The sequence below is a fragment of the Benincasa hispida genome, chromosome 12 (genome assembly GCF_027475165.1).
Source record: "Benincasa hispida cultivar pf3 chromosome 12, pf3_genome.v1.1, whole genome shotgun sequence".
NCBI classification, from domain to species: domain Eukaryota; kingdom Viridiplantae; phylum Streptophyta; class Magnoliopsida; order Cucurbitales; family Cucurbitaceae; genus Benincasa; species Benincasa hispida.
In genome coordinates this window covers 35,356,810-35,366,396 of record NC_143489.1, presented here as the reverse complement: position 1 = coordinate 35,366,396, position 9,587 = coordinate 35,356,810, and the positions used below count along the sequence as shown (strand labels likewise).

Here is a 9,587-nt window from a genome sequence, read left to right as displayed (position 1 = left end):
TATATTGCTTATCAATTGAGTCATGCACGTTTTGATTATATCATCATATATTAAATATCAATAGCGTTTACAACAATTTTTAAAATATTATTTTTATTTCCAATATTTAATTCTCACGACTCTTCTTTTGGTTTTTTAGAGTTCAACAATCGACACATGTTTTATGTTAATTGATTTATACTTAGCTCAACTAAACCTTCAAAAATGTTTGCATTTTTAATTGATGTTACAAATTTTCTTCATATGATATTTTCGTTGTTTACACTAAGTAAGGCTCTTCACGCTTGCTTGCACATATAGTATTATGTTGCTTTTTTTTTTTTTTTTTACCAAAATAAAAAGGTTAAAGTAACATTGTGGTCATGTACTTTGGGTCTTGTACCATTTTAGTTTATATTACTTTCAAATATTTAAATTAATCTCTTTATTTTCAATAAATCTTAAAAACTGGTCCTTATTGTTAGTTTCAAATTAATTTGTGTCAAGTTTGGTTAAATAATATTATATTTTTCATACAAGAGAAGACACAATGTGAATATGTTTTCAAAAATTTAGAGAGAAGACAAATAAAGACTACATTGATTTATAGAAAAGTTAACAATAAACAAACTTAAAGATCTATTAAAGCTACATAACTACACTTGAACATTTAAAAGTATATAAACCAAAATAGAATGATATCTTAACAAAAAAAACAAAAACTATAATTCCTCATAAAAGAAATACTTAAAAACATTGAGTACTAACATGAAACACTTTATTAGTAATTTTTCTTCATAAATAATATAAATACATAAAAGTGTTACATATTAAAATACTACTCAATCCCACTCTAGATTCAAAACTTTGCTTCATTACTATAGATCTTTGAGTCTTATCATGGTACAAAGATTGATTAAAACTTTCATACTATGGTAGGAACCATCATGTCCCTACTTTATTTAAAGAGCAAAATCTTTAAAAGCAAGAGACAGCAAAGAACATGAAAGTTTACCAACTCCTCCATGTGCTTAATCAAATAATAATAATAAAAGGCCCAAAAAAGGGCAGTTTTTGGGCTCTTCATGATATAGTAATGCAGCATCTTAATTTGAAAGAGGTTATCAAAATTTTGTTTCTAGCATCCTTAATCCAAAGTGTGAACAATATATCAAACATATATTAAGAGAATTCATAATTCATAAAAAGGGATTCCATTGAATATCTATAAAGTAATGTGGAAATATAAGATTAGTTCTCCATCCAAATGGTACACAGGAATGAAATAAATATGAAATGGAAATGGGAAATCTGAACAAAAAAAAAAGTTGAAGCTGTTTTGGTGTGTGCCAAATATACAGCTGAAAAGTCTTAAAGGACTAATCATTGTTATCTCCTTCTCTGAGCTAGTTTTTAATAATTACGTTTTTTTTGACATTCTTCTTACGTCATATCAGCGTAAAATTATCAAAAGGAAACATTGTACATATGGGTTGCGATCTCACTCTCACTCCTTTCTCTCTCTATTTTCTCTTACAACTCGTTCTCACTCTCACTCTTTGTATTAAAAAGAAGTGAATAACAAGAGTTGCTAGTGAAAGTGATAGATGGAGCAATGAACGAGAGCAACGAGAGAGAAGAGTAAGAGTCAAGAGCTTAGCCTATATGCATAATAAGGTTGCTTCAGCAATTTACGTTGATAATGACATAAGTAGGTAAAAAAATGTCAAAAAACTCACGTTTTAAAAAATGAGGCAAAATTCATTTTGAACAAGTACAATTAGCTCTTTTGTGCACTATGTTATAATTTAAATGAACTTCCAAAACAATATATAGATGGTAGTGACATATCCATTACACATGGTCTATATTATAATATGAAGGAAATATGAGGGGCCTATCAACTCAAACTCCAAACCAGGTCATCCTTTTGGCAGTTTTAAATGTGATATGTTGAAATGAAAGTAAGCAAAATAGGGGGGAAATTCATGTTAGACAATTTGATAGTTTCGAGTCACTTCCCAACTAAATCAAATACTCCAAGTGAGATTTGAACCTCTAATTTCATTCGAGGATGTAATACTCTAACCATTTAAGCTACATTCAAATTGACAACTGAATCAATACTCTTCTAACTCATTTTTAGACTTGCATCATCTATTTTATACTTATTCTACCTACCTTAGTTGAAACGTCCCAAGGTCCCACCTCCAATACAAAAAAGATACCCCACAAGGACTTATTAACTATCATTGGTCCACTGGATAATGAAATTAATGAGGTGTTGACCCTAGAGAGAGAGGATGGGGTGGCATTGATTAAGATGGTGAGATCATACTTCTACTTAATCCACTTACTATAGCAGGGATGAATTTCAGAAGTAGGACTTACAATGAAGTCGTAGAGATGTAGGAGGAAGAAGTGATTTTCATTCATCACTCTCATTGAAATATATTACATTTGTTTAGTTACTTACTACAACACTAAAACAGATGTATATAACCAGCAGCGACAGTATGACAGATAAGTACAAGTCTTCTCAGAATTTAAGGATATAAATCCCATTGTATTATGTTATGTCTAATACTATATGATGATTTTATTATCTGCTGTACAGCATAAAAGAATACCTCTATATACAAATAAGGGGAATGATCCCCTTATATTTTATTATGACTTCTCTATTGTACAGGATGATTTTATATTCTCTTTTGTACAGCAGCAAGTAGCACCAGAAGAATAGGAGAAAGAAGAAAAATAATATAGGGAAGAGATTGATTAAGTAAACCTTCCCCGATCCCGGACTCGTCAGCAGAGTAGTTAAGTTTGTTGTCAAGAAAAGCTTCAAAATAGTTCCGATAGTTACTGTCATTTGGAAGGAAAGACGAGCTTGTTGTTACCTTCATCATTTCCATCGCCTGTGCATTGGAAAATGTCCACATCCATACAACCATCAGAAAGAATAGTAATGAAGTTACAAGAAACACTTCAAACTTCGAACCAAATGCGGGCCCTATTAGGTAATCATTTTGATTGTATCTTTCTAAAATACAAGAGTTGAATTTTTAGCCAAATTCCAAAAACAAAAACAAGTTTTTAAAAACTACTTTTTTTAGTTTTCAAATTTTGACATGGTTTTTTAAGACATTGGTAAAAATTAGATTAAAAAAAAGCAAAATAATTAAAGGTCTAAGAAGTACTTATAGACTTAATTTTCAAAAACTAAAAACTAAAAATCAAATGGTTACCCAACCGGGCTTATCAAAACAAGTAAACTACTCAAACTACGCATGCTAGACCAAGCATGATGTAGCATGATTCTCACAACTTTGGCTCCTATTAAGTTTCTTGAAAGATCTTGTATTTTCTTTAGGTTTTTTAAATTCTTGCTTCCTTGTTCTTTAGTTTACCGTGGGTTATTTTTTAATTATCCTTTGACCAAGTTGGTAATCTATTGAGAGCTCTAGGTTAGTTGGCCAGCTTGTGCCCATATAAGTACTAGGCCTTAGGTTTGTATTTTAGCATTCAATTACACAATACTGGAGTTTTGATTCAAACCGTAGTCTTCTGTAAGACCCCTAATTATGAAAATAGGATTATTAGTAAATATTAGCATGGTTATTAGAAGGGGCATATTAATAATTGATAGTAAGTTTGTTAGGGATTTTAGTTATAAATAGTCGGTGAGGAATGTTACAAGTGTGAATAATTTTGTAGTGATTTCCTTATTGAAAATTTGGGAGAATTGCCCTCTCGAAAGGCTATGGTATATTGTAATTTCTTCATTGATATTACAATATAGATCTATCTTTTAGTGTTATCTATCTCATCTTTATGTTCTTTGAGTTAGGAGGTATCCTAACATCTTCACTACATTAGCATCCATGTCCTTGCAGTTTGATGTTCCCTTGTCGATCAGTAAGAGCATTGATTCATTGAAGAACTAGTGGCTTTATATTTGACGTCATACCAAACAAGTTTATCAACAAAATGGCATCGCTAGTTACCTGGAAACTAAACCTGAACTGCCTTGCTTTCTTGCTCACTCGAGGATTTGGATGAGACTGAAGCTTCTCATACATTTCTCGAGCCTCATCCGGCCTGTTAGGTAGGGCAATTGTCGTATCATAAACCAGAAAATAATAATAATAATAATTGGTTTCTTTCTCTATTTTCAGTCTTATACTCTGTTTCCCTCCTTGCATTGATTTTTAGTAAAGGATTAAATAATACACTGACAAAAATTTAGATTTAACCAATAAGTCTTTAAATACCAGTTTCATTGACGGCAAATCGTCTCTTCATTCAAATATTTATAGATTCTAAGTTTGGAACTTTTTTGGAAGGGCACATTCTTGACTGATTTGTTGAGTTCAATAACCCAAGAGACATTTAAAGCTTGGCACGCAATTTAGATTTTGTTTCTTGTTTTTAGATTCAACGACTTAAAAAGGATTCAATAAAAATAATAATAAGTAAATAAATAAAGAGCCAATCGAATACCAAACAAAACACGAAATACAGCTCTATTATCACTAAATCCCTTGTTTCCAGACTTTCATTTTCAGATCACTTACCAAATGCACCCTTACTTTCAAAAAAACTTTTGAAAAACAATTCAAAATATAAAATTGATGAACCACATTACATAAACAATTCTTCATTTCAAAAGACATTTGCGTGATCAAAATCAGAGAGTACATAAAAAGATATTCATGCGAAACTGATCTTTACTTATAAGCTTAGCCATAGATGAAAGAATTGAATAGCTTTTTGAGCAATATGAAGTTTTCAAGTTTATTCGAAGGCCATAAACATACCTACTAAGGGAATCTTGACAGATAGACCATTGCAAAGCAGCAAGTCCATGAAGCTCACTCTGCACAAACATTATTTTCAAGTAAACAAAAATAGTTGGAGATAAAAGAAACAAAGCATGCGAATAACTATATCTAATTTTTGTGTGTATATATATATATATTTATTTATTTATAACATCAAAAACATCTAATCTATTCAGCGATCATTTTAGAAACCTTAATATTCTGCTATAAAGCAAAAGCAGACCAAATGAGACACCGTTGAAGGTGTTCTTCATTTAGATAGGAGAATCTAGGAAGACAGTTAGATGGTCCTATCGTAAATGTTTACTCCTCGGTAGTTAGTTACTTGGGCCGGCTGGAATATATATTGTCAAGAGGGACTCGAGAGAGATGTTTGTGGGAGATAATTAGCCATCCCAAATTGGCTAGGTAACTTACGTATGGTGCCTAGGCACTCTTTTCTCTCTGTTTTAAATAAATGAAAGGCCTCGATACCTATTTGCAATTAAAGGAAAGGAAGAAAATTCATTTGAGTGAGTTCAATATTGCATTCTACCAAATGTTCTCTTCTAAGCTGTTAAGAAACTTAAAATACAAAAGACCTACCTGGAAATTTAGTTTTTCCATAATTGTCTCGTAATATGGTAAGGCTTCCTTGAGTTTTCCAACACTCATCAATGAATCACCTTCCTCTAGTGCCTGCAATTATGAGATGCTGATAAGAATATGTTTAACATTAGAAGTAGGGAGAGAATTTCCATATGTAAACGAAGAACAAATTACTTTGTAAATTGCAATATTTAAGCTTGGATAATAATCTGAAAAATCAAATCACAAATTTGATAAACGAATGCCACAAAACCGAAATAAAGGATGTTTATTCTTGTTAAAGAAAAAAGACAAAATAAATGAAAGTTAATAATGTTTGTTTCTAATTAAGCTCACCACTTCACATTCAGATTTCAGTTTCGGATCTATGGTCAAGCCAAATTTTTTTTTGTATGCAGCAATCAGTTCTTTTGTGCGTGCTTCCTTCGCAGCTTTTTCTTCATCTGTTTCAAGCACGTCTCCAGGGCGTAGAGTTCTTCCACCTCCAAACTGAATAAGAAAGAAAAGAATTATAAAAAATGTGTTGGGAGAATACTAATAGGGGATACAAAGGAAAATTAGTAAGGGCAAGAATACTAATAGGGGATACCTAGGAAAATTAGTAAGGGCACAGTAAAACTTTAGCTAGGGATGACTTTATTATAAATAGAGGAACGTAGGTATCTTAGAGGGAGGGAAATTATTTTGGAGATTGTCCAAGGTGGGATAGCCCTCTTGAAAGGCTATTGATATTGCAATTTCTATTTGATATTGCAATATAGTCCCATTTTTTGTTTTCTTGTTATTAGGAACTTAATATGTGCCTTCATAAATGAGGCCTTAGGTAAGATGTCGAAATACCATACTCTTACAAATGTATTAATGAAATCTATCAGAATCCAATTACACCATTATTAAATAATTTCCTTTCAAGGAGTTTTACTTTGATCATCATCGATGAAGTAAATATGCCTTGAACACTTTAGAAGTCACAATTTTATTAATACTTGTGGAATTGTTGGACATACAGTACTTTCTGTATTGTGGTAGTATGCATATGCTACACCCACATTGTTCGCCCATTATCAAGTCCTCCAGCACATATGATACAGTACCTTTTTTTAGTAAATATTTGCTAATTGTGAACAATGGTACTTGGTTGTTGTTCTTGATAAACCAACTTATGGTCACACTCCATCTTGAGGTGTAACACACATTCACACACAATATTGAAGATGTGAAAGGCATCATGATATTCCAAAATAATCAAAAGAGGGAGAGAGCACTTTCTCCATCATGTGAGGGTACTGGTGAAGATAATCTTTCTTGTCAAAAGGTTAACAATTAACATGTGTTCAGGAATTTCAACTGATATATATGAATTCATCTGATGCAATAGACAATCTGTCACAGGTTTTATATAGTCTTCAATTCCTCGTATACCAACACTAGCTTACGTTTCAGACATGTGTCTTACATAAAAAGTTTTGCATGGAAATTTTGTTCCTGAACTTAGGCTTCCCTACTTGGATTAACACATCATTTATTGAAAATAAAGATGTAAGGACATATTATTTTCCACAAAAAAGAAAAAGAAAAGAAAAAAATGACAGAAGGGGGCTAGTGGAATCTTTCTTGCCAAAAACACAATAAAAGTAGATCTTTTACCGTCTTTGAAATGTTGCCAGGTCTAGGAAAGACACCCCAAGTAGAAACCTTGGGTTTGTATAGATCAGAATCATCTTCCTGAGTTGGTTTAGTTTCGGATGATGTTGCATCGTCAAACTTGCTCGAATCACCTACAATTATTTCCACTTCAGGCAAGTCTTCTACAGAAAAGGGGTCTGCAATTGGAACCAATCCAGCTGGCAATCCCCTGGTCTTTTTCTTATCCGCAAAGCCAAGCCCCATAAAATCAATGCTTGAGATAGAAAGCTCTCCCTTCTTATCATCCTTTTGTTTGTTTCCCAAATTTTCCCCTTCTCTGCCCTTCAATCCTGAAGATCACTTTAACCATTAATATCAACTCAAGTTACTTACGGTACTCTTTCCTTATAATAGTTAGTACACAGGAAAAAGAATATCAGACCATCATAAGATCATAAAGAGAACATAAACCAAACTAAGAAATTAACAACTCAGAACTAAAGAGTTCATCTCTTGAATTGCATAAAAACGAAAATAAAATCAAAACCTATCAATGGGATGTTAGGCTTGTCTGAGGTTCAGTTCAGACACCAAGGCTATGCTTGTCTCTTAAATACGTGCTTACTAACCCTTATAGAATTACTAGTCCCATCGGGTATATAAAGTAAGGCTATTGAAACAAACCTCTCAAACTATACATATTCAAATAACAACATAAATCCAAACTTTCTTTAAACATTTTGACCATTTCTTGATTTTTTTTTTTGCCATCCTTGCATAAGGGTCATGCTAATCTTCTTTGTGTCATTACAATTTTATCAGATGTCCCCGAACCAGCAACATAAATCCAGACTTTTGGAACATATTTCTCCCTACATTTCTATATATAATATACAAACTAAACAGATCAGATTTTTCGGTTACTCTTTTGCTTCTAAGTGATCCTCCACTTCTAAATTCTTTTGTAATTATAGCCTAACCCAAATTTATATTGGTTGGACCTATATTTGTAATTTGTTGTGTGGGGATTACTCATCTCCCCTTCCCCTTCCCCTTCGCTCTTTGTACTAATGGAGGTTATGTTTCTTATATATATAAGATTGCTCTAACAAAGTGTTCATTTCAAGTTCAGAATAACAGCTTGTCTCACTCCATACATGGGTAGAAATCATACCGCATTACAATTTTGAACTGAATCAGAATAATTCCAACACTGACTCAAATCAACATTAACAAAATTGACCTTCGTTGGTGTTAATTTCCCCACCCTTGGTGCCATCAATTGCAATCCTCGTTTCCTCCTTCGCTGCGTTAGCATTTTCCATCGCAATTCCAACCCCACCCTGCATTTTCCTCTGCTCGTCAGCCCCATCGAAACCCAATAAACCTGATTTACCGGTTCCGACAGAGTTGCCCTCAGAAACCTCACCTGGTTTCAGTTCGACATTCAAATTGGAGCCCGACTGTGACAATTTCTTGTAGGCCTTGGCTCGCTCGAATGCGAGCTTGACAGGATCGACAGGAGGCGATGCAGCATCAGAGACAATTTCAGGTGAAGTGGGTGGAGAAGTTTCAGGACTTGGCGGGTTGGGAGATGATGAGAACTTCAAAGATTTGGTGGGAAATTGCTTGTTGGAGGTTCTGGAGATGAAGAGGGAATGTTTTGAAGAAGATATGATGGGGTTGAGAGAGGAGAGGCATGAGGATGAAACAGAGGCCATTGCATTGAAATTAAACCAATTTGGATATTTCTGGTTTCCATGTGCTTTCGGACTTGAGAAAATTGTGTAAAATTTAATATAACTATAAATATGTTAAAATATAATTTCCCATACTTTCAAATTTTTAATTTTAGTTTTTTATTTTTAATAAATTTTAAGTTTAGTTCTATTACTTTTTTTTTAAGTTTATTTTTATCCATTAACATTTTTAATTTTATTTTGTTTCTTTCATAAAAATTATTATTATTATTATTTAACCAATTTAGATAAAAAAAATTAATTTAAAAGACTAAATTCAAGATTTATTAAAAATACGAGGACAAAAATTGAAGATTTGAAATTACATCGACTAAAACTAAACAAAGTAGTCTAATGATATTTTAACCAAATAAAAATAAATAATAAAATGGACTAACAAGAGGTGTAAAGTTTAATTTGAAAATATGAATAATTTTTCTTTATAAGAATAATTTTTTTCCGAAATCTTTAATATTGAAGTAGCTAGTCCACGACTATACTTTCATAGAAAGAAATAGAGAAAATTATGAGAGAAAAATGATAGGGACAAGAAACTCACTTACCCTCATCGATGCAACATGGGATTATTCTTTGCTCAGAAACACCACTACGACCAAGTTTAAAAGTCGTCATTTTTGCCACGTGCAAAATGTAGGAATTACCAACATACTGTTTGGCTAGTACGAAAAGGAAGAGGAATTGAATTAGTTTGTTCCGAAAAAAAATTGCAATGTATCTTCTCTCCCATGCATCGCATCTATGGTTGGTATAGTCGACCAACACATGATAACGAGAGATGGTATAAAATTGA

The 9,587-nt window shown here is 32.5% G+C and overlaps 1 protein-coding gene and 1 non-coding gene across 3 annotated transcripts; both read right to left on the bottom strand.

Moving 5' to 3' along the window:
• Nucleotides 1-2,388: 2,388 nt before the first annotated feature.
• On the bottom strand, nucleotides 2,389-8,821 carry LOC120068318 (cytochrome C oxidase subunit). 2 transcript variants are annotated; one of them, XM_039020035.2, is made up of 7 exons: nucleotides 8,281-8,821; nucleotides 7,059-7,387; nucleotides 5,748-5,900; nucleotides 5,409-5,501; nucleotides 4,800-4,858; nucleotides 3,987-4,080; nucleotides 2,389-2,897 (listed from the first exon to the last, which is right to left on the bottom strand). In XM_039020035.2, exons 1-7 carry the CDS (start codon nucleotides 8,756-8,758, stop codon nucleotides 2,679-2,681), a joined length of 1,425 nt encoding a protein of 474 aa, XP_038875963.1. In that variant the 5' UTR covers nucleotides 8,759-8,821; the 3' UTR covers nucleotides 2,389-2,678. The 2 variants fall into 2 exon arrangements, with proteins under 2 accessions (XP_038875963.1, XP_038875965.1); XM_039020037.2 differs by having other exon boundaries at nucleotides 8,305-8,821.
• On the bottom strand, nucleotides 7,771-7,878 carry LOC120068705 (U6 spliceosomal RNA). Its single transcript, XR_005479332.1, has one exon. It is a non-coding gene; the product is annotated as a U6 spliceosomal RNA (small nuclear RNA).
• Nucleotides 8,822-9,587: the final 766 nt, after the last annotated feature.